General features: G+C 33.7%; 1 protein-coding gene and 1 long non-coding RNA gene across 2 annotated transcripts; one reads left to right on the top strand and one right to left on the bottom strand.

Annotated features, from left to right (window-relative positions):
- The first annotated feature begins 892 nt into the window (after window positions 1–892).
- Window positions 893–17,502, top strand: LOC107962294 (biotin carboxyl carrier protein of acetyl-CoA carboxylase, chloroplastic-like). Its single transcript, NM_001327726.2, has 7 exons — window positions 893–1,239; window positions 13,998–14,051; window positions 14,147–14,313; window positions 14,398–14,716; window positions 14,817–14,888; window positions 17,025–17,090; window positions 17,201–17,502. The coding sequence occupies exons 1-7, from the start codon at window positions 1,093–1,095 to the stop codon at window positions 17,222–17,224; spliced, it is 849 nt and encodes a 282-aa protein (NP_001314655.2). The 5' UTR covers window positions 893–1,092; the 3' UTR covers window positions 17,225–17,502.
- Window positions 17,503–21,539: 4,037 nt separating this feature from the next.
- LOC107963185 (uncharacterized) lies at window positions 21,540–22,765 on the bottom strand. Its single transcript, XR_005928737.1, has 2 exons — window positions 22,593–22,765; window positions 21,540–21,606 (listed from the first exon to the last, which is right to left on the bottom strand). It is a non-coding gene; the product is annotated as an uncharacterized lncRNA (long non-coding RNA).
- Between the last annotated feature and the right edge of the window lie 228 nt (window positions 22,766–22,993).

Below are 22,993 nucleotides of genomic sequence, written 5' to 3'. Positions count from 1 at the left end.
CTTAACTGGCCTTCAGTTAGATCGGTGACCCTAAGCATGATCAACTCTAGATGATTTAAGCCTTGTTCTTCATTGCTTTTGGGATGAACTTTTTCTCAAAAAAGTACTTTTACACAAAAAGCAATAAAGAACAGAGGTAAAAAGTAGAAAGTTTTCAGCTTAATAAAAGTCCTTTTTCTTGATGAAAAAAGAGAAATTTTGGTGCTTTTTTCAGCCCAAAAATGCTTTTGAGGCTATATTACTTTTTTAGCCTTATTTGTTCTTTTTTTCCCATTTTTTCTATAGTTAGAATCCATCTTCCTTTTTTTTTCTTTTGTTTGAACCTTAATCCAAATATATGTAATTTTTAATTTGTTAAGTTTATATTTTTTATGTTATATTAATATTTAATATGAGTTATATATTCAAAGTATATTTTAAAATAAAATAATACAAATGTGTTAAAAGTATTAATTAAAAATAAAAAAAATTATTTTTAAAATAATATAATTGTGTCAATATCTAATTATAAATATCTAATTATTATATTTAAATATTTAAATATAATTTATATATTCTAGTTAAAATTAATAAGTAATTAATATTAATTACTTAGAAATATTTAAAATTAATATTATATATTAAAATATTAAGAATAAGTTATAATAAATTATTTTTTATATTATTATTAAAATATCATAATATTAACTAATTTAAACATTATTTAAATACATATTTATTACTTTATAATATCATATATAAAATAGAAATTTTATTTCTTAAAAATATTTTTTCACAACAATAACAAACAGTCAAAATTTTTAAAAGCAATTTTCAAAAATACTTATCAAAAATACTTTTTCACTATATTTTTTCAAGTCTAATCCAATCCCGCACTTTGGAACCTCACTTTCTACTATCGTCACTCTTCAATTTCATCGACTAACTCATCCACTTTCCTCCTCTCTTCCCCTCCTCGACGGATTCCCCAAAACCCTTTCCTTTCATTTCTTCTCTGTAACTCTTTTAAATTCTTTTTCTCATTTCGTTTCAAGTTCTTCTCTCTTACAAATCCAATCTCATTTCTTATTCTCTCTGTCGATTGAAAAATAAATGGCCTCTTCACTCTCAACAACATCCTCCGCTGCCTTCACTTCCGTTGCTAAAACAACCACTGCCTTGCCTAATTCCACTAACCTTCAGCTCTCCATCGTCTCCTTTCGCTTTTCTTCGAGGCGAAACCTTCGATTCTTCTCCAAGGTAACTACCATCTTTTTAAATTTTCTCCGTTTTTGTAGTTTTATTTCTTTAGTATGCATTTTTAGCTGCTTTCAATCCGTTAATGCCAAATTCCATACTAGGAAGAGATAATATATATTATTCTGTGAATCTTTGCTTAGATTTTTCCCTTTTTTGTTGTTGCTATGAGAGAAGCAGAGTGTAAATTGGTGATCTCCATTGTTTGAGCAAATTTAAGCTTGAATTCTTGCCTTTTTGTTGTTAAATTTAGTAGCAAAGAGAGGAGAAGATGTTTGTTTATCTTTGCATTTAAATTTTCTTGCTTTCATAAATGTGTTCAATGCTGTTTTATTTGCATATTGGCCTCGTATATTAGGCTTTTTTTGTTATTATTGGATACAAAAAATTATTTACATTAACGAATTACAAATTATTTTGCCCGTTGTGAAATTGAAAATTGTTTATGTGTGCGACATTTTTAGTTATCTCCATGGTTAAACCAAACATGAATTTTCTTTCAGCAACTTTTGGAAAAGTAAAAGCAAATGTCCAGAAGGAAAATGGAATGCTTGTTTCTCTTTGAGTTTGTAATTAGATGGGTTTTTTTTTCTTGGTCATTTCTCTTCCATGTATTGTGCTAGAAATAAAAATTAGTTTATCCAATATTATGGGAATAGATAGGAAGGTAGGGGTAGGGGGAGGAAAGCGAGGAAATTTGTTCTTTTTTTTTAAAAATATTTATACAACAATAAGTAATAGCTTTTGCCATGTCACAGCATGGTCTGATCTTTCTGTCATCATTCACTGAAAGAGCAAAAGACTTGAATGTTTGATGCCTGTGCTTTCATTTGCATGGTCTCCGGGCAGCTTATTTGTGAAACAATATGTTTCTTGCGGCAGAAGTGCAGTTTTCTTCATTGCTGGTCAACTGCGCACCTTTTTGTGATAGAAGAGTTTTATGAATAAGTAGAGGAATGAAGGATTATGTTCTGCTGATTCCATTTTAGGCTGAACCTCTGTACCATAACATTACAACCATAAACTAAGTATTTCTTAGTGTTCTCTCATATATCATATGTTAAAAATATTATCTTGTTATTTTTCTGTTTTCTTTTTGTTTTTGGATAATACAACTTGTAAGTTTCAGGTTTTTTTTGGGATAATAGTAAATTGTAATTTAAGCCAAATACATTTTGTAAGAGTTTATATGAAACTAAATAAAGATTGGAAACTAGCTCTGTGCACGGGAGTTAAAGGAAATATACAAGCTAGGAAATTGACAATTTATAGATATGCAACTGGCTTTGATGCTTCAGATAAACTGAGGTATCATGTGTGGAAATCCAAAGGATGGAAACCAAAGCTTTACTAAGCAAAAATTCATTCTAAAGGATCAAAGCTTTTCTTATTAGTAGGATTAATGGAATTTTCTTTTTTCCGGCAGCTAGGAAATGAGCCCCATTGCCTTCTTAGTTATAACTAATGCTAGTTTTAAAATAATTTTAATGTTTTTCATTATTTTAATCTTTTTCATTCGTGGAAGTTTGACCAAAATCTGAGTTATATGTTAAGTGCTAAATCCCTTAACAAGGTAAAATGCTTGATGACCTATTTTACAATACTATTCCATAGTAGAAATTACTGTTAGAGTATAATGTCCTTTAGGCCCTGCTGACAATGAAAAACAATCATGCAACTTTTTTGTGGAATGGAGCTGCCCTTTAGAATCAAGAGATTATTTGTTGGGTTGCTATTTAGGATTACAATCCCAAATTCAGTAGGTCACTACAGATTGTAAAAAGCTATTGCTACGTATTATTAATCAATTGTTGACATCTAAATCTGATAAATGTTTTAGCCCTTTCTAATAAAGTCTATTGTGTCAGATTCATCATAAATTTGTTCTATCATCTATTCTACTGGATTAACTTATGCTTTGATTGATCTTATATTATACATGTAAATCAAAGAGTATACTAATTACTTCTCGTTTTAAGATCTATAGTACAAAATGTATTTCATGAATGATTTCTCTTTAAGAAAGTAGTTAACTTATTGTATCAAGAAAAAGTTTAAGTCTATTATTGAATTTATGTGTCACCATTTAAATTATTGGCATAGTTCCATTAACTTAGCTGACTAACTTAAGCTGATCTTTTTTCTTCTGAATGACAGTCCACATGTATTCGCCTAGATATTTTATGGTACAAAACACACAGATGTCTTAAATTTAATCTTGTGCATGAGAATTAACTCTCAAAATATAATGCACTAGAAAAATGAGGTCAAAATGATTAAAGAAAGTATAATTTGTTTACCTTCATATGTTTTGATATATTGTGTGCAAGAGATGCATGAAAACTAATTCTCAAACTTAAAATTTAGAAGATACATTGATTTAAGAGGTTAATAGCAATGGAAAATAAAATTGCATAAAAATTATAATGTTTCCATTTGGAATGATGGCAAAAGGACGTGTGGATGGTGATAGTTTTGTGGACTTAAGAAAAAAGGTTGAGGACAAAAATAATGTTATACAATAGAAACTTTAGGACATAAAAATAAGAGAGTTTGGAACAAAAGGTTGTTACTTTTTGGATACTTCATTCTTAAAAAAAAAATTAGCATTACTTATAGGAAAAGTATACCCCTAAATATGATATGAAATTCCCTTAATTGCTAAAAATCCTTGGCTTGAGGATCTCTTTATTAAGACTTCACATGAAAAAATCCAATGTTCAAAATTATCTCCAAGTCCCTAATTTACAACTTCAAATGCATTATTGACATGTTATGTTAAATATTTAGGTCTATCATATTTTATTCCATAATTCTACACTCCCTTCAAGTTGTTGCATAGATATTGATCATACCCACCCAAGGTTTGATTTGAACAATCTCTTTGTGAGAATATTTGCCACTTATTGTGATGTTGGGATAAATGACATACAAAATATTCCAATCTCAATATTTTCCTTTATGAATTGCCTATAAACCTCAACATGCTTGCTTTTGACATGTTGGATTGGATTGTAGGCATGCTAATGGTTGCTTTTGTTGTTACAATATAGCTTCTCATAGTCACAAGTCTTCGTCTTCCAAAATATTTTTAAGCCACATCATGTTGCAATCTATGTGCCATGGATCTTTAAATTGCTTTAGCATTACTACAGGTCTCCACATTCTGTTTTTTACTTATCAAAGTTGCCAATGTCCCCAGGCGGACGTATGATTACCTAATTTTTTTGATATGTAATGGATCTTGTTGTGGACTTTATGCTTTGTTGATTGTTCTTTCTGAAAAATAATCCATTCCCGGAAGGGTTTTTTTAGTATCTCAAGATGCGATAGATTGCTTGAAGATGTTCTTCGGGGGAAATGCTTGAATTGGCTTACAAAGCATACCAAAAATGCAATGTTTGGTTGTGTGATAAATTAATCAACTTCCCAACTAGTTTATGGTATTTAGATGTGTTCATTAGGGCTCCCCTATTGATTTGGGTCAATCAAGCTCTCCAAGTTTTTGATTTGGGTCAATAAGGGTCTTAATAGGGCAACCACTCATGCCACTTTCTTGAAGTAGATGTATCACATATTTTCTTTTTTTTGTGGCATTGCAATCTCTTTCCTTGATCGAGCTACCTCCATACCAGGAAAATATTTTAGTAATCCCAAGTATTTGATTTCAACCTCAAAAGCTAGGTAAAAGTACCATGGAGGCCTCATCATTAGGAGTTAGATTGCATTTTACCTCTTCTACTTGAAAAATGGACAAATTAGTCAATGTACGTTAGACCAAAGAGCTAATTGGTCTTTACTAATAAAAATTTCATCCATTTGTTCTGTTAAAAATTAGTGTCGTTGATGGAATAACTAGACAGTGACATGTATCGCATGTATCTTATGCTGATATACAATGATCAGTTTTTAACAGTAGAAATGGATGAAATTTTTAATAGAAGGACTGGTTTGCTCTTTGACCTAACATATAGGGACTAATTTGCCCATTTTTTGAGTAGAGAAGGCATAATGCAATCCGACACCTAATACAAGGGCCTCCATGATACTTTTACCCAAAAGCTTAGCATTTCTTCAATCTCTTCATTTCACTTGTCATCTCCTATGAGAATAATATCATCAACATATAGTATCAAAACTGCTATCTTCCCATTAATTGAATGCTTTCTGAACATGTGATCTTTTTGTCCTTGAGTATAGCCTTGTTTCTTCACAAACTGAGTAAATCTCCCCAACTAAGCACTTGGTAATTGCTTCAACCATAAACTTGGGGGTGGATCCATGTTAATTGCTTCCCCAACATAAAGGCCTTTTTTAATTTACATACGTTTGATCCATATTTCCATTCAAAACTTGGGGGTGGATCCATGTTAATTTCTTCCTTTAAGTTACCATTGAGGAATGCATTCTTTACATCTAGTTGTTGGAGTGACCAATCAAAGTTAGTTGCAATTGTTAGTAGCACTCTTATTGTATTTAGTTTTGCTACAGGTGCGAAGGTATAGGTTTGGGTAAACCCTTTAACTACTAATTGTGTATTGTAAATATTTTGGAATCTCGACACTAGATGAATGTGAGGAAAACACAAAGAGCATTGATGATAGATTTTTGTAGGAAACAAATTTTGAGATGGGATACTTAACACAATTTCATGCTAGACTCAAAATGAGCTAACTTAGAATTAGGGAAACTCATGTGGATAGATTTAACATGAGGATTACCTAGAACTTCAGTGAGGTTTTGAACAACGAAGTATAGACTTTCGATAGTGTTGAGAAGTTTCAGTCCAATTTCTTTGACTCTGGTATGTAGCAGTCGAAAGAGCTTCTCCCTATAGATATTTAGGAACCCTATTAGTAAACGACAATGCCCTAGTGACTTCAAGAAGGTGTTTTTCTTTTAGTTATGCCATTTTGTTGGGGTGTGTCAATGCATGAGCTTTGATGTACTATACCTTTTTATGAGAAGAAATCCCCTAATACCATATTAAAATACTCTTTACCATTATCACTTCTCAAGAATTTTATTTTTTCTTCAAATTTTGTCGTTATCATTGTATGAAAAAGCTTAAATACATATTTTGCTTAAGATTTATCCCTCAATAAGTGTACCCAACTAAACCAATTATGATCGCCAATAAAAGTAATAAACCATTTTTTACCAGACATAGTAAAAATCCTATATGGTCTCGAAACATATCATTATGAATTAGCATAACTTGTTGTGAGGATTTATAAGGTCTAGGGGAAAGGATGATTGGTAATGTTTAGCCAATTCACTGATCTCACACTGATATGAAGGCAGCCTTTTAGTGTTTACTAAATTAGGAAGAAAATGTTTTAAATAATAAAAATTTGGATGTCCTAATCTGTAATGCTAAAGTGTAACATCATCAGAAATGGACAAAAGACCTCCACTTTCCCTAGCACTGCCAGTTGTTCTCCTTGAGGCCATGTCCTGAAACTCGTGTCGAGAAGGGTAAAACTTAACACCAATCCTGAGATCATTAGTTATTTTAGTAATGGACAGAAGATTACAAGAGAATTTAGGGATGTGAAGGACATGATGCAAGGTTATAGATGGGGATATCACAATGGATTTGGTCCTAGCAATTGTCAAGAGAGACCCATCAACAATCTTGACTTTTTTATTCCCTACTCAAGGAATGTAAGTGGAAAATAATTGGGAGTAGCTTGTCGTATGATCAGTTGCTCCAGAATCTATGATCCAAGAACTTGTTTAGCTAGGATTAACACTGAGTGCATAAACAAAATTACTTTTCTGAGCCAAAAAATATAAGGAATTTGGGGAATTTACTTGGGATCGTGGAGATTGGAAATATTGTACAGGTCCTCTTGTTGTTCCTTTGTACAATGAGACAATTTTTGAGTATTTTTCTGCCCTTGCTCTTCATTTGGTGCTTCAAAGGCACAGCTACACCAGGGTTTTCTCTTGCTGCTAATTTAAGCTTCATTTTCCTTTGAAACATGGGCTGAATTTTCACTTGTGTGAAATATGGTGGTTCTGTATTTTCTACCAAGAGTGGAGCTTTTGGCCTCAAGTATTTTTCTCTCCACGATGGTTGTTTCAACCATAAAAGAAAATCAAGCTAGCTTTGATACCATGCGGATTTAAGGAAAAAAAAGTTGTGGACAAAAATTAGGTTTTAGACTAGAAACTTTAGTACAAAATAAGAGAGTTTGGAACAAATGGTTGTAATTTTCAGAATAATTTATTCTGAAAAAGTTCAACATAATATATAGGGAAGCATACCACTGATTAGGTATGAAATTCCCTTAATTGATAGAGATCATTGATTCTAGGCTAGGGATCTCTTTATTAAGACTTTACATAGCAAAAAAACCTAACGTCCTAAATTATCTCCAAATCCCTAATTGACAGCCCCAAATCTCCTATTGACAGATTATATTAATCATCCAGGTCTATCATATTTTATTCCATAATTCTATAAAGTTATAAGTTAGTGTTTGTTGTAGTTTTTACTAGATGAAACTATAATATGGTTCTTGTTTAACATAAAGACATGTCTAAGAGACAAGAAACTAGGAAAAACTGCAATTTTAATTGCATAGAGCTGATACTTTTTGCATAATTTGGAGGAGGATGGTTTTGTTAGAAGGACCAGTCCTGAACATTTAGAATAATCTGTCACCTCCATCTGCAGACATGGTGATCATACATTACAATGCAAAGTTAAATGAATTTGTAGAAATCAGAGTATTTTATACTAAATAGAACATAAATCAGAGTTTTTATATACAACCTATGACACTACTTTAGGAAACTCTAAGTTAGGAAAGATACTAAATAGGAGATATGATCCCTTAAAATAAGGGATTTTAATAAAAAAATATCTACAAAATATTCCTAAAATATTTACAGAATATTCCTACACTCCCCCTCAAGCTGGAGAATATACATTGTATAATCCCAGCTTGAATAGGAATTTATTGAACACAGGTTTTGGCAAAGCCTTGGTAAGAATGTCTGCAATCTGTCCTTCTGAAGGAATGTAAGAAAGAGTGGCTGTCTTTTTGTTGACTTGATCAGCAATAAAATGCCTATCAATTTCAACATGCTTTGTTCGGTCATGTTGAACTGGGTTCTTGGCAATCTGAATGGCAGATTGATTATCACACAAAACTTCAAAGTGATCCTCCTGATTTGTGCCAAGTTCTTTTAGTAATTTAAGTAGCCAAATTCCTTCGCATATCCCCAAAGCTAGTGCTCTAAATTCAGCTTCAGCACTACTTCTTGAAACAGCAGATTGTTTCTTCTCCAAGTTGTAAGGTTACCCCAAACAAAAGTGCAGTATCCACTAGTGGATCTTCTTTCAGTGAGATCTCCAGCCCAACTAGAGTCTGTAAAAATCTTAACAGTTCTGTCTTGTGTCTTCTTAAACATTAAGCCGTGTCCTGGAGTTTTCTTCAAGTACTTGAGAATTCTATTTGCTGCTGCCATATGCTCTTCAGTAGGATTAGTCATGTGTTGACTTATCACATTTACGGGAAAAGCTATATCTGGCCTTGTCAAGGATAAGTAGATTAGTTTCCCAACTAACCTTTGAAATTTCCCTCTGTCTACTAAGGACTCATCTTCTTTATTGAATCTCAAGTTTGCCTCCATTGGTGTATCAGCCGGCTTACAGCCAAGAAAACCAGTTTCTTTGAGTAAATCAAGTACATACTTTCTCTGGTTGATCACAAGTCCTTCTTTTGATCTTGCCACCTCCATTCCTAGGAAATACCTTAGCTTTCCCAAGTCCTTGGTTTCGAATTCCCTGTTTAACAACTTATTCAAATTGCTAATCTCTTCCTCATCATCACCAGTAAGAATGATGTCATCCACATACACAATTAGGATAGCTTTCTTATTTGTAGAAGTTACCTTGATGAAAAGCGTATGATCGGCAAGGGATTGCTTGTAGCCATTTTGAAGAATGACTTTAGTGAACCTCTCGAACCAAGCTCTGGGTGATTGTTTTAACCCGTATAGAGACTTGTTGAGCTTGCAAACCTTGTTGCTACCTTCAATAGACTTTGAGCCAAGTGGCAATTGCATATAGACTTCTTCCTCAAGCTTGCCATTAAGAAATGCGTTTTTTACATCAAGTTGGTGTAATTTCCAATCGCAATTTACAGCCAAACTTAGGAGTACTCGAATAGTGTTAAGCTTTGCCACAGGTGCAAAAGTTTCTGTGAAGTCTATCCCATATGTTTGCATGAAACCTCTGGCCACTAGTCTAGCTTTGTATCGTTGGATACTGCCATTGGAGTTATACTTTACAGCAAAGATCCATTTACAGCCGACAGCCTTTTTTCCTTGAGGAAGGTCTGTAATGGTCCAAGTAGCATTTTTCTCTAGTGCACAAATTTCCTCTTCAACAGCCCTTCTCCATTTTGGATCCTTTAGAGCTTCAACTATGCTTGTGGGAACCTGTTCTTTATCCAAAGTTGCTGTAAATGCTTGAAAAGACGGCATCAATGAATTATAACCAGTAAATTTTTCAATAGGATGCTTGTTGCACTGTCTAACCCCTTTTCTAATAGCAATAGGAAAGTCATCTAGAGTAGTGGACTTACTGATTTCTTCTTCCATTTCGGCAGCTGGACCCAAATCCAATTCTCGGCAAGAATCAGATTGCAAAACAGTCTCAGGGATATGTCTTCTTTTTCTTGTGTAGACACGAAGCTGTTTGGGTGATGGTGTTTTTTGAAGACTGTCAATTGGAGTAGGTGTATTTTCAGGAAGAGTGTTTAAAGTGGGTGTAGGTGAATTAGTCATAGGTACTACAGGAGAATCAATGGGAGCATTCACAGGTGACAGATCTGCAGGTAATGGTGAACAAGATGGCAATTCTGAAGGTTGAGAATGAAGATTAGAAGGAGATACCTGTTGTGGCTGAAAATCACTCCATGTTTCCCCCTGAATTTCAGCCTGAGTGAAATAAGAATCCTGCTCGTAAAATGTTATATCCATAGTGGTGAAAAATCGTTTAGAAGGAGGATGATAGCATTTATAACCCTTCTTAAGTGAAGAATACCCAACCAATACACATTTTAAAGACTTAGGATCTAACTTGGACTTATTAGGAGCAATATTTTGGATAAAAACAGTGCAGCCAAAAATTTTAAGTGGCAGAATGGAGGAGATAGGCTTAAAATGAGGAAAGTGCTTCAAAAATATAGATTGAGGCGTTTGAAATTTTAAAACCTTACTAGGCATCCGGTTGATTAAATATGTGGCAGTTAATAAGGCTTCCCCCCACAAATATTTAGGAACATTAGTGGTAAATAGAAGAGAACGAGTAACTTCAAGAAGGTGCCTATTTTTCCTTTCGGCAACGCCGTTTTGCTGTGGGGTTCCAACACAAGAACTAATCTAAACTATGCCCTTTTCCTTAAAAAAATCACCTAAAGACCTAGCAAAAAATTCACTGCCATTATCAGATTTAAAGAGCTGGATTTTAGACCCAAATTGAGTGAGAACCATGTTATAAAATTGCACAAAAACACTAGCAGTTTCAGATTTATCTTTCAGCAAATAAGTCCAAGTTATCCTACTGTGATCATCAATAAAAGTGATAAACCACTTACAATTATCAGCATTCTTCACCCGAGAAGGGCCCCAAATATCACTATGGATCAAAGAAAAAGGGTAAGAAGGCTTGTATGTAGAAGGAAAATAAGATGATTTAGTATGTTTGGCAAGAGAGCAAACTTTGCAAGAAAAAGAATTAGGCCTTTTATTAATGAATAGAGCAGGAAACAATTTTGCAAGGTATTGGAAACTAGAATGGCCTAAACGAAAGTGCCATAACATAACAGTATCAACTTTTCCTAAAGCGGTAAATGACTTGGAGATCTCGATTTTAGGAGAGGTAGGGAGGATGTAGAGACCATTATGCAAGCTGGCCTTACCAATCATCTTCTTCGAGTTCAGTGCCTGCAAAGTACAATCACGATCATTAAAAATTACAGAGCAGTGCAAGTCTGTGGACAATTTACTAACAGAGATGAGATTGCACGCCAGATTTGGTACAAAGAGAACATTTTTAAGTGCAATCTGTTCATTGAGAATAACAGTGCCATGTCCCTCTATTTTGCACAAGGTACCATCAGCCGTTTTGACAGCTTTACCAAAGGTATGGAAAAAATTGTGAAACAATGCCTTGTTACCAGTCATATGATCCGTAGCACCAGAATCGAGGATCCAATTAGGAGTCAACTGGGAGGAGAAAAATGCAGTAGAAGAAAGGTTACCTTCTGGATCTTTTATGACCAGATTACTTTCACAAGACCCTTGAAACTTTTCAAATAGTTTTTGAAGTTCAGCAATCTATTCTTTAGTGAAACTAGTGACAGAGGTGGCAATGACAAGGCTTGATTTATTATCTCGAGAGTGCTTGGACTTCCAGTCCTGAGGCTTACCATGAAGCTTCCAACACTTCTCCTTAGAGTGGCCGGGCTTTTTGCAATGATCACACCAAGGTCTCCCCCGTTTGGAAGAGGGAGATGATTGATGGGTCAGTAAGGCAGATCTTTCAGAAGTGGAATATGGTTCATCAGACAGCATCACACACCTTCGGCTTTCTTCCTTCTTGACCATAGAGAAAGCCTCTCGAAGGGAGGGAAGAGGAGAAATAGCCAGGACCCTGCCGCGAACCTCGTCCAGGTCCTTATTTAAGCCTTGGAGAAATTGAAAAAGTCTTCGTTGAGTAACAATTTGCTGATAAAGAGCAGCATCTCTTGGATCTACCCAATCATAATGTGCATACAAATCTAATTGTTGCCAAAGAGCAGTAAGGGTATTGTAGTAGAGAGTAACAGACATGGTTCCTTGTTTAAGGGTGGCTGCTTGATCTTCAACATGATATAATTCAGCAATGTTATCCGTGCTAGAGTAGGTTTCGCGGACTGCACTCCAAATTTCAGCGGCTGTGGTGTAAAGAAGAAAGTTTTTGCTTATACTCGGGGTCATGGAATTAAGGAGCCAAGTCATAACCTGACCATTGTCACGCATCCACTTAGCAAAACCAGCATCAGTCACAGCAGGCTTCTTGATTTCACCAGTAACGTAGTCCAATCTTTCTCTGCCCAAGAGAAAAATCTTAACTGATTGGGACCATTCAAGAAAATTGTTGCCATTCAATCGATGGCAGGTGATAGTCAGACCAGACGAATCTGATGGAGCATCGGAACCAGAAAAATTTTCTGGATTTGAAGTAATCTCCGAAGTAGGAGAAGGAGTTTCGGACATGGTTTAGGTTGAAAAAGAAATCGTAACCTAAGCTGATACCATGTAGAAATCAGAGTATTTTATACTAAATAGAACATAAATCAGAGTTTTTATATACAACCTATGACACTACTTTAGGAAACTCTAAGTTAGGAAAGATACTAAATAGGAGATATGATCCCTTAAAATAAGGGATTTTAATAAAAAAAATATCTACTCTCCCCCGTTTGGAAGAGGGAGATAATTGATGGGTCAGTAAGGCAGATCTTTCAGAAGTGGAATATGGTTCATCAGACAGCATCACACACCTTCGGCTTTCTTCCTTCTTGACCATAGAGAAAGCCTCTCGAAGGGAGGGAAGAGGAGAAATAGCCAGGACCCTGCCGCGAACCTCGTCCAGGTCCTTATTTAAGCCTTGTCGTTGCCACCTCTGTCACTAGTTTCACTAAAGAACAGATTGCTGAACTTCAAAAACTATTTGGAAAGTTTCAAGGGTCTTGTGAAGGTAATCTGGTCATAAAAGATCCAGAAGGTAACCTTTCTTCTACTGCATTTTTCTCCTCCCAGTTGACTCCTAATTGGATCCTCGATTCTGGTGCTACGGATCATATGACTGGTAACAAGGCATTGTTTCACAATTTTTTCCATACTTTTGGTAAAGCTGTCAAAACGGCTGATGGTACCTTGTGCAAAATAGAGGGACATGGCACTGTTATTCTCAATGAACAGATTGCACTTAAAAATGTTCTCTTTGTACCAAATCTGGCGTGCAATCTCATCTCTGTTAGTAAATTGTCCACAGACTTGCACTGCTCTGATACCATGTAGAAATCAGAGTATTTTATACTAAATAGAACATAAATCAGAGTTTTTATATACAACCTATGACACTACTTTAGGAAACTCTAAGTTAGGAAAGATACTAAATAGGAGATATGATCCCTTAAAATAATGGATTTTAATAAAAAAATATCTACAAAATATTCTTAAAATATTTACAGAATATTCCTACAGAATTCCTTTAGGACATTCTTAATGCTTTCATGAATGCAATTAAGTTCACTCCTTAGTGGTGATTTAACACTTTTCGATGATTGGCTAAACTATGTGAAGAAAATTTATGCAGTTATACATATTATAGTTGACTCGTGGTTACCAGATTCTTAATTGCTTGCAAAATAATGTGGCCAAGGTTTTCATTAAGTCTAAAAAGAAATTTTTTTCTCTCACCTCACTATTAATGGAGTTATTTGGATATAAACAGTTGGTTTTTTAGTCTATATTATGGTTGTCATCCATGCAATGTAATATGTGTGAGGCTCATCAATGGTTGAAAATTGACATCTTTCTACTTGTGCAGCTCTCAAACATTTTGTTTTTTGCTATGAATTATAGACATATAATAAAAAGAAAAACTGAAATTTTATGTTTTTCTGCCAAGTGCACTTTAACTGCTGATTTTCTTTGTTGAATTGAAAATGTTTCTAGTCTTTACATTGCAGAGTTTGCAACATGGTCAGAACTCTAAAACAGTGGTGAAAGCCCAACTTAATGAGGTAAACCTCTTTTAAATGATTTTGGTTAGAGTATCAGTTTCCAAGTTTTGATTCCATCTTAAACATGCTTTTGGAATCATCTGTTGCCTTCAAAGGTTGCCATAGATGGATCATCAAATGCTTCTGCTGCACCTACAATCAAATCAGGGGCACCAACAGCAGAAGCAAAGGATGCTAAGACATCAAGCGATGTATCTCCTCTAGCTATGGCCACAGAAGAGTCAATTGCAGAATTCCTTAATCAAGTTTCAAGTCTAGTAAAGTATGTTTCTTTAAGAGGTTTTTGGCTGTTTTTCATTTCCCCTAAGGTTGATCAATTTCATGGTTATTATATGTTTTCTTCTAGGCTAGTTGATTCACGAGATATTGTGGAGTTGCAGCTTAAACAACTTGACTGTGAACTGGTAATTCGGAAAAAGGAGGCCTTGCCACAACCACCATCTGCAGCTCCAGTTGTGATGATGCAGTCAGCCTCTCAACTACCAGTAATGCCTCCGCCCCCATCTGTCCCTGCACTTCCTGCTGGTCAAGCATCTGCTGCCCCAACTCCAGCACCTTCCCTAGCTGCTTCTAAGTCAGCCAAATCATCACTTCCGCCTCTTAAATGTCCAATGGCCGGTACATTCTACAGAAGTCCGGCTCCTGGTGAACCACCATTTGTGAAGGTTTGTATTCCATGTTAGGTTTTATTGTTTTAATGCCATTGGTATTATGTCTATCCTGCAGTTGATTCTCTTTGGCTCTTTGGACTTATGCAATCTGTAGGTTGGAGACAAAGTGCAGAAGGGTCAAGTTTTATGCATCATTGAGGCAATGAAGTTGATGAATGAAATAGAGGTAAGTTTTTATTCTTTCTGCCTAGAAAAGATATAATGATTTTAGTCATACAAATGTTAGTGTTCCTTTACATTTTTTCTTATTATTTTAGAGTACTTTGATATTCCTGATGTAGAATAATATTGATATATTTAAGTCTGAACTTTTAAAGAAAGTTTGAAATAGACTCTGAAGCTCTTAGAGACTTGAAGTTTCTTTTAATAAACTTCGAGTGTTCCAAGCAACACAGACTGGAATTTGATAACAAATGGGCTCATGAAGGTTTCTAGGTATCTTTTGGTTTATGAGGCAGAGATCACCCTAAACTCATCATATGCTTGACGGTCCAAACTATTAGGATACCAAGTGCCTTGCAGAGCCCCTTAGGCCTGCTTGCAGCATGTTTGCATACAGGGTTTTGTGCTGCTAGCTTAGAAGTTAATCAATTCCCTGCTAACTAACAGCTGTAGCATTTGGTCTAGTGGTTGAGACTTGATCCTTAGAGATGTTATTAGAGGGAGGTTGCAGGTTCAGTCTCTCGGGTGTCACCAGGGGATTGGGGGTGGACTGATAGGATTGGGGGTGGACTGAGATTGTTGCCTTATGGGGGCTAGGGGTCACTTTAGTCTCATCAGGTGCTTGACAGCCCAACCTGTTGAGGTAGTACGTGTTCCTTGCAAAATTTCTTAGGCCCACCCGAATCATGTAAATTTTATGGGGTTCTGTGCTACAAAGTACAAGCTATAAGGAAATAAAGTTCCTGCTAACTTACATCTATAATTTTTGGTCTATGGGTTGGGGCTTGATCCTAAAATTATCTACACAGTTGTTGTGCTAATAATCTTTTTAATCAGATGGAATAAAGGTTTCCATCTTCCAAATGTCAAATAATGTCTTGCAACAATCCAAGAACCTTCATATAAAAGAAAGTTATAATCGTCCTGGTTATTAGCTCTTACCAGAAAGAAATCATTTCCTACATATACAAGAGCAAAATTCAACACCATTCTCCAGATTTGCCTTAGTCCGTTCAATAAAAATTTGAAAACCACCTCCACAGTTCAAACTGTTCAATTCTTCTGAGACTGGTTGTTTTGGCTGCAAGGGAGTTGATGAAATCAGCACTTCCCAATCTTCCTCAGTACTATCATTGTACCATTCTCGAGAACATCATCCCATGTGAGCTTAGAAGGATACCTCTCATCCAAAATGGGATATTTGAAGCTACAGTATTCCCCACACAAAAGTGGTTCTGTGCTCTTCTCCATTTGGCTTCATCCTTCATCATTCGTATTCTCATTCTCCTCCATATGTCTTGTGCTTTTCGCTGCTGGTCAGCATAAAGGTCGCAAGCCCAAATGATAATAGGAGTTCTAATCTGCACCTAAGGGTCCTCTATCGTGTGCCTTGGTAAATTTACGAGTCAATTGCTCTTTTCATGTTTTTAAGAGTATGCTTTTAACATAGGCAAAATGGGAGGAAAAGATTCATTTAGTTGACATCAAGAGTTTTGTTTCTAATTTTGGTTAGGATATTTGAATATGAAAGGCATAAAGTTTCAATACTCCAACTAAAACTTGAGGCTAGCTTGACGAGTACTTTCTGGTTATTAGTGTTTGACGCTGCTGTATGTTTTCATTTAGATGACCAGTTATGTTTCCATTTTGAATTGACCGCTTATGCTTCCTTGATAATAGTTTAACCTTAACAAAACTTTGATATTTACCCGTCAAAGGTAAAATGTTCCAAACCATGTTTATGAATATGTAAACAGTTTTTATAATAGATGGACAGTGGTTGAGGTTCATTGCATGCATTTTTGTGTTCTCTGTTGTATCATATATTGGGAAAAATTTGTGAGTAGCTATTGGCTTAACTACTTGGTTAATTAAAGCTGATGTAGCCAAATATAGGCAAATTGAGATTCAGCCAGTGGAAGGCATGGGTACTATTAGTTTTTTGTATCGGAGCACTCTCAACAGCTAACCAGAAAGCTGCATTTTGATTCTCTTTGGTGATTACAGCCCATAATTGCAGCTGTTGTAGTGGCAGACTGTAATGTGTTATATGGCCCATAATCAAGAGAATGTTTTGTTATATTCACCATCTATGAAATTGTCAAACTGTCTCTTAACTGAAAAATGCTTATTGCTTTAGGCTGATCAGTCGGGAACCATGGTTGAGATCCTTGCAGAAGATGGCAAAGCAGTCAGCGTTGATATGGTGAGTATTCTGGACTTCCTGGATTCCAAGTAATATATATTGTAAATTTGAAGCAATTTGATTCTATTTCACCCTGTTGCTCTGACATTTTGTTTGTTATCCTTTAACAGCCTCTATTTGTGATTGAACCTTGAAACTGAGTAGGCAAAGCCAAAACGATGGAGTAAAATCTAGGGAGGGCATGTTGAGTTGTGTGCTTTTTTTGGTAAACGTTGTGGGTGAGACATTGTTTTGTTGTGAGATAGTGATTTGGTAGAGATGCAAATAACCTGTTATCATAATGATAATGAAATAGTTACGTGTGATGAGAATTTATCGCTGCAGTTGGGAATAGTAGTTTTTACCTTTTTTACGCATTTAAAGTTTTGGATTGGTTCAAAAAAAAGAAAGTTCTGGATTGGTTAAATTCTGAGGATGGTCCCTGTACTTATCTATTTGTCTGGATTTAGTCTGTCCCTGTACTTATCGATTTGTGCGGATTTAGTCCTCTACTTTTATTTGCTCCAAATTGGCCCCCCTACTTTTTGATTTGCTCATTCAGTACCTCTGTTAACTTTGTTAAAAATTTTGGTGTAATCATAAATTTAACCCTTAACCTTTGCAATTGTTATCAATTTGATCCCTACTCTTTTATTATCTTATAAAAAATTATAAAATTGTGTTAAAAAATTATAGACTAGTTAAAAGCTTTTATAAAGCTTTCTAAAGTGTGAACAAAGTAATGATAAAAATAACTAGATTAAAAATCATTATTCAATTATGAGTTTATTCTTACACGAGAAAAAATTAGTTTTCTTAACAATAAACTTTGAAAAAAAATTCCTCTCTTCAACTCCTCACTTTCATATTTCTTCTCTCATAGCTTTTCCTAGTAACCAATAAGCTTCCGCATTTCAAAAAAAAAAAAAAAAGAGAAGAGTTCATGTCTTTTTTTTCTTTTGCATGATTTTTTTTTAGAGTTTTCAAAGACCCCAACCTTCGTTGGTGCAAGGGTCTTGAATATGATGAAACACCATTTTCATTGAAGATCATTCTTCGATTTTTGTGAAAAATACAACTTTTAACTTTTGTTTATGAATTTCCAAAAAAGATTCAAGAACTTTATTTAAAAGAAATTGTACTCAATGGAATCACGACATGCAAACCAAAAAAGAAAAATAAGTGAAAGAAAAAGTATATCCATTTTGAATGTCCTTGGACATATTTTTAATTGTTTGACTCCCTATTTATAAATCAAATTCAGAGTTGCTTTTAAAAGAAAAATTTTCGGATTTACTTCCTAACTCATCCAATCCAAATTCTCATCCAAATCTAACTCCTATTTCAATTCATACTTCTGAATTTTTTTTTTCATTTTAAATTTGTTCATTTTTTTAGTTATTTACCTTTTTATTTATTTTAAAATATGTATAATAATCACCTATATGCAGAAGTTGACGAGTTTGTATATTTTAGAAATAGTGAGACTGCATGGAGTATTAGTATCTATCATTTCAAATTTGGATTCTCATTTTACATATCGGTTTTGGAAGAAGTTGTATGAGGCTTTTGATACTCGACTAGACTTTAGCATGACTTTTCATCCGCAGTTTGATGGGCAGTCTATGTGGGTTATACAAATACTTGAGGTTATACAAAACTGTGTGAAAAATTCAGAAGAGAATAAGAGGATAGATGCTAAAAAGAAGGGATCACAAAGACGAAGAAAGGGAAGAGAAATTTACCTTAGTTTTGCATAAAATCTTCAGAAGAAGCTGGAGTGTAGCGAGAACTTCTTGCAGTTCTGCTTTTGTTTTATTTTTCTTGGTTTTAATTTTTGTGATTCGTAAAACTGGAAGAATGTTGATGAATGATTTAATTTCTTTTTTCATTGCCCAACCCATGAGCTAATTATCTTTGGGTTGGAATTATTTGGGTGGATACTGAATTATCTATAATGCCTATGATATGATTCTGATTAAAATCATTGTTTCATTCGATTCATGTTTATTTTGAATGCATGTATGCAAGCTCTAGACATAGTTGAATGCATGATATGGTCTTAGATGGATTTGAATCTGAAAGGATTAAATACATCAGATTATTAATCGATTGATATAGACAAGTACTCGAACGAATATTTGTAGCACTCTAGACATAGAAGTTGCGATTTGTACAGGTGAGGAACGTTAGTGTGGTTATCATTCGTGACTCTTAGACATACACAGACTCAGAAATAATAACTAAAATCTAACTCTCGAAAGAAGTAGACTGTAGTAGTAATTCTCTGGGCACTAGTTTAGTGAAAATTTTGCCATGGCATTATTATGTTTTGAAAATATTTCATGAGTAATTCCAACTTTTATCATTCAACAACAGAAATACTCTCTACTTTTTCTTTGTGAATTGCCACGACGTTTAGATTACTTTGTCATTTTTTAGTTATAATTGATATTATTAGTTTATTTATTAATCCCTTTCATCACTTTATACTCTGTTTCCTTTGTATAGTTTTATTAGTTAAATCTACAGTAATAATACTAACCAATTCTAATCAATTTTCGATTCCTGTGGAGATGATACTCACATATCATTATATTACTTGAATCAACGTGTACACTTGCACATTTGCATTACATATTTACACGCAACAATTTTTTGCGCCATTGCCGGGAATCGACAATATTGGTTAAAAATTAGTTTTTATTATCTGTTTAATTTCTGTTAATTTAGTTTAATTAGTTGTTTTGATTTTTATTTTTTTAGGTCTATGCTAGTGCATGCATAGAAATATTTTGGAGAATACAAAGTATTGTTTTGATCCAGAGATCGAGAGAACCTTAAGGCGAAGGAGAAAAGAGCTGTGAGAGATGGAAAGAATTAGAAATGATCAGGTAAGAGAAGAGCCATTACATCAAAATGGAAGGGATGCTGATATTCCTCAAACTATAGATGACATAGACAGACCCATTAGAGAACATGTAGTGCCAATCTTAGATGATCTAAGTCCAGGAATTGTTAGGCTGCATATTCAGGCTCAACATTTTGAATTAAAACTAGTAATGTTTCAAATGCTGCAAACAGTGGGGCAATTTAGTGGGTTGCCTACAGAGGATCCAAGGTTTCACTTATGACTTTTTCTGGAAGTCTATAATTCATTCAGGCAGCAAAGTGTTCCTGAAGATGCCCTGCTATAACAACTCGGTTTAGACCCTAGTCGGAACAGTGGTTTCGGGACCATGAATCCAAGTTAAAAAAAATTTTAATATTATATTCCGTGCTTAAAGTATGTGAATTGATATGTGTGAAATTTTCGTATGAAAATTTCATCATTTGTGTGCTCGTTTTATAAAAAGGACTTAATCGCATAAAGCGTAAAAGTTAAATTCTATAAGTTAAATGCATTAAATGACTATAGATTTTAATTGTTTGAGTACTTGAATGGTAATTATACCATTTAAGCGTTAGTGGACATTTATGGGAGTTGGTATTATTGAAATTTGTTTTTAATATAAAGGTTAAAATAGTAAATAGGTATTAATATGTGATTAAGGGCCTACTTGTTTGCCAGTAAAATATTTTTCGAAAAATAATTTCTGGAAAATGATTTACTTTTCTAGAAAATGATTTACTTTTCTGGAAATGATTTACTTTTCTGGTGTTTGGATGAATCTGTGTAAAATATTTTCTGTTGTTTGGTAGATTTCCTGAAAATATTTCATAAAAGCTGTTTTAAATTAAACAAATATATATTTAAGAATTTATTATCTTTTATTATTTAATTGAGTTTATTATATATATTAATAAATTTATGTTTTATATATTTAAACTATGATCATCTTTTGTAATGATTAATTATGATAATAGTTATTTAAATGTGTATTATTTATTATTACAATTGTGATCCTAATTGTACTTGAAACTAAAAAAAATTTAAATGACTAATCAAAATCAAAAAGTAAAAAAAAAAATCAATATTTATATGTTTAATTTGATACCTAAGTCTACATTGATGTTTAATTTGGTACCATAATTTGTCCCAATTTAATATCTTAATTCAATTTCAATATTCAATTTGATGTTAAACCATTACAATGAATACTTGGGGAAAGCACTCTAAATATAAAATTAAAATAGTTTAAATACCAATTTAATTATTGAAGTCAAACTAAAAAATTACATATTAACTTTATATAAATACCAAATTGACTCAAATAAAAATGCATCCAATTGAGAAAAAGAAAAGCAAATAGAAATGGATCTATCTATAGGCACAAAAATGGAGCAAAATTTAAAGTAAAATGACTACTATAAAAATAGCAGATAAATCATCAATCTAAGGAAGTTAAAAGGTATCGGGTTATTATCTAACATATATATAATTTCAGCTAAGTCCTTCATGAATATAATACATAAATATATAGAATTTATTTTGTACTTCATATCATTTACACATTTCCCTTCTTTTTATCATCAAAGTCGTCGTAGAGATGCCAATCTTTTCTCAAGATCATCAACATCAGTGGTAGGCTCGGACCTGCACCAAATCACCAACAAGATTTGTCAAAGCTCTGGTGTGTACCCAACGTGAATATGTTTCTAGAGGATTTATGTGAAGGTGGAGTAACATACTCTCACCATACACAATACTTTCGAAAAACAAAGTAAAACATAAAATTTTGGTCAAATTCTGTCTCTCCACTATATCGATCATTTCTAGTTCCTTTACTTTCCAAAATATGTATTTTCAATCTTGAGCAAATAATTTGATGGCTTATTTTTTTCTTGTGATGATGAGACATATAATATTTTGTATACACAATTTTTTCACACATTAAAAGAAAAAACTATCAAATGGAGAAAATGTATAATTATTCATCAAATTGTACCAAAAATGCCAAAGACAATATCATAGGTTTTTAAAAAATAAGTGACCAAATTATCGTAGAACTAAAGTCACCAAAGATGCACAGTATAAGACCTATATATTTTGACCTAAAAATTTAAATAGTCCATCTTTCATGCTAATTGGATTTTCATAAAATAGTTTTAAAAACATCAGTTTCAGATAATGCCATACTAGAAGGACTAGAAATGATCGAATTATAACAAAAGGACTAAATCAGACAAAAATGCATAGTACAGTACCTTCTATCTAATTTGACAATAAAATTTGAATTACAGTTTTTAGAAACATCAATTTTAGGTAATACCCTTAGTTCAATAATCATCTCCTAGGTATGGAAAGAAAGCATTAGGGGTGTAGGCTGGGGGTTAGGGGGAGTGGAATATACAGGGATATGAAGCTGTCAGGGATCAGACCCTAATCATTTGAACTAAAGAGTTTCGTACTCTACCAAACATCACATGGTTGTTTGTAGAGTACTTTGTGAATGATTAAGGAAAATAATGCTCAAGTTTTTTAAGTTCAATTAACAGACGCAGATCTATCTAGAGGATATGATAGGGCATAACAAAAATTTTTGAATTGTGAAGCTTTTGCTCGAAAAAAGTCATACATACTTGACATTAACCAGGGGAGCAGCATTCTTTGATGCAATCTGACCTTTGGAGCCGAAGATAACTGTTAAAAGAATGGGACAAGGTTAAGCCTTTATCGACACATTCTCATAATTAGAAAAACAAAACATGTTACAAATTTTTTTTATAAGGTCAATTTCAAGAATCCAACTTGAGAAGCAATATCCACACCAATCTCATCAAGAACCTGATCAGTTAAAAGCTTATAAATTAGAGTAGTAGGGGAAAAACTTAATGGGAACAATGGTAATGAAACAAAAAAAGAAATTAAAATGAATATATATCAGTAAATAAAATATCTCACCTAGTTGGTGAGAACCTCCGTTTCCTCTTCGGCCTCATCTTTATCTAAAGTTTCATCAATAGCTTTCGACATCATCTCT

This window comes from Gossypium hirsutum, chromosome A06, assembly GCF_007990345.1.
Source record: "Gossypium hirsutum isolate 1008001.06 chromosome A06, Gossypium_hirsutum_v2.1, whole genome shotgun sequence".
Lineage (NCBI taxonomy): Eukaryota > Viridiplantae > Streptophyta > Magnoliopsida > Malvales > Malvaceae > Gossypium > Gossypium hirsutum.
The sequence above is the reverse complement of the archived record's forward strand: the minus strand, read 5'-3'. Positions and strand labels throughout refer to the sequence as shown.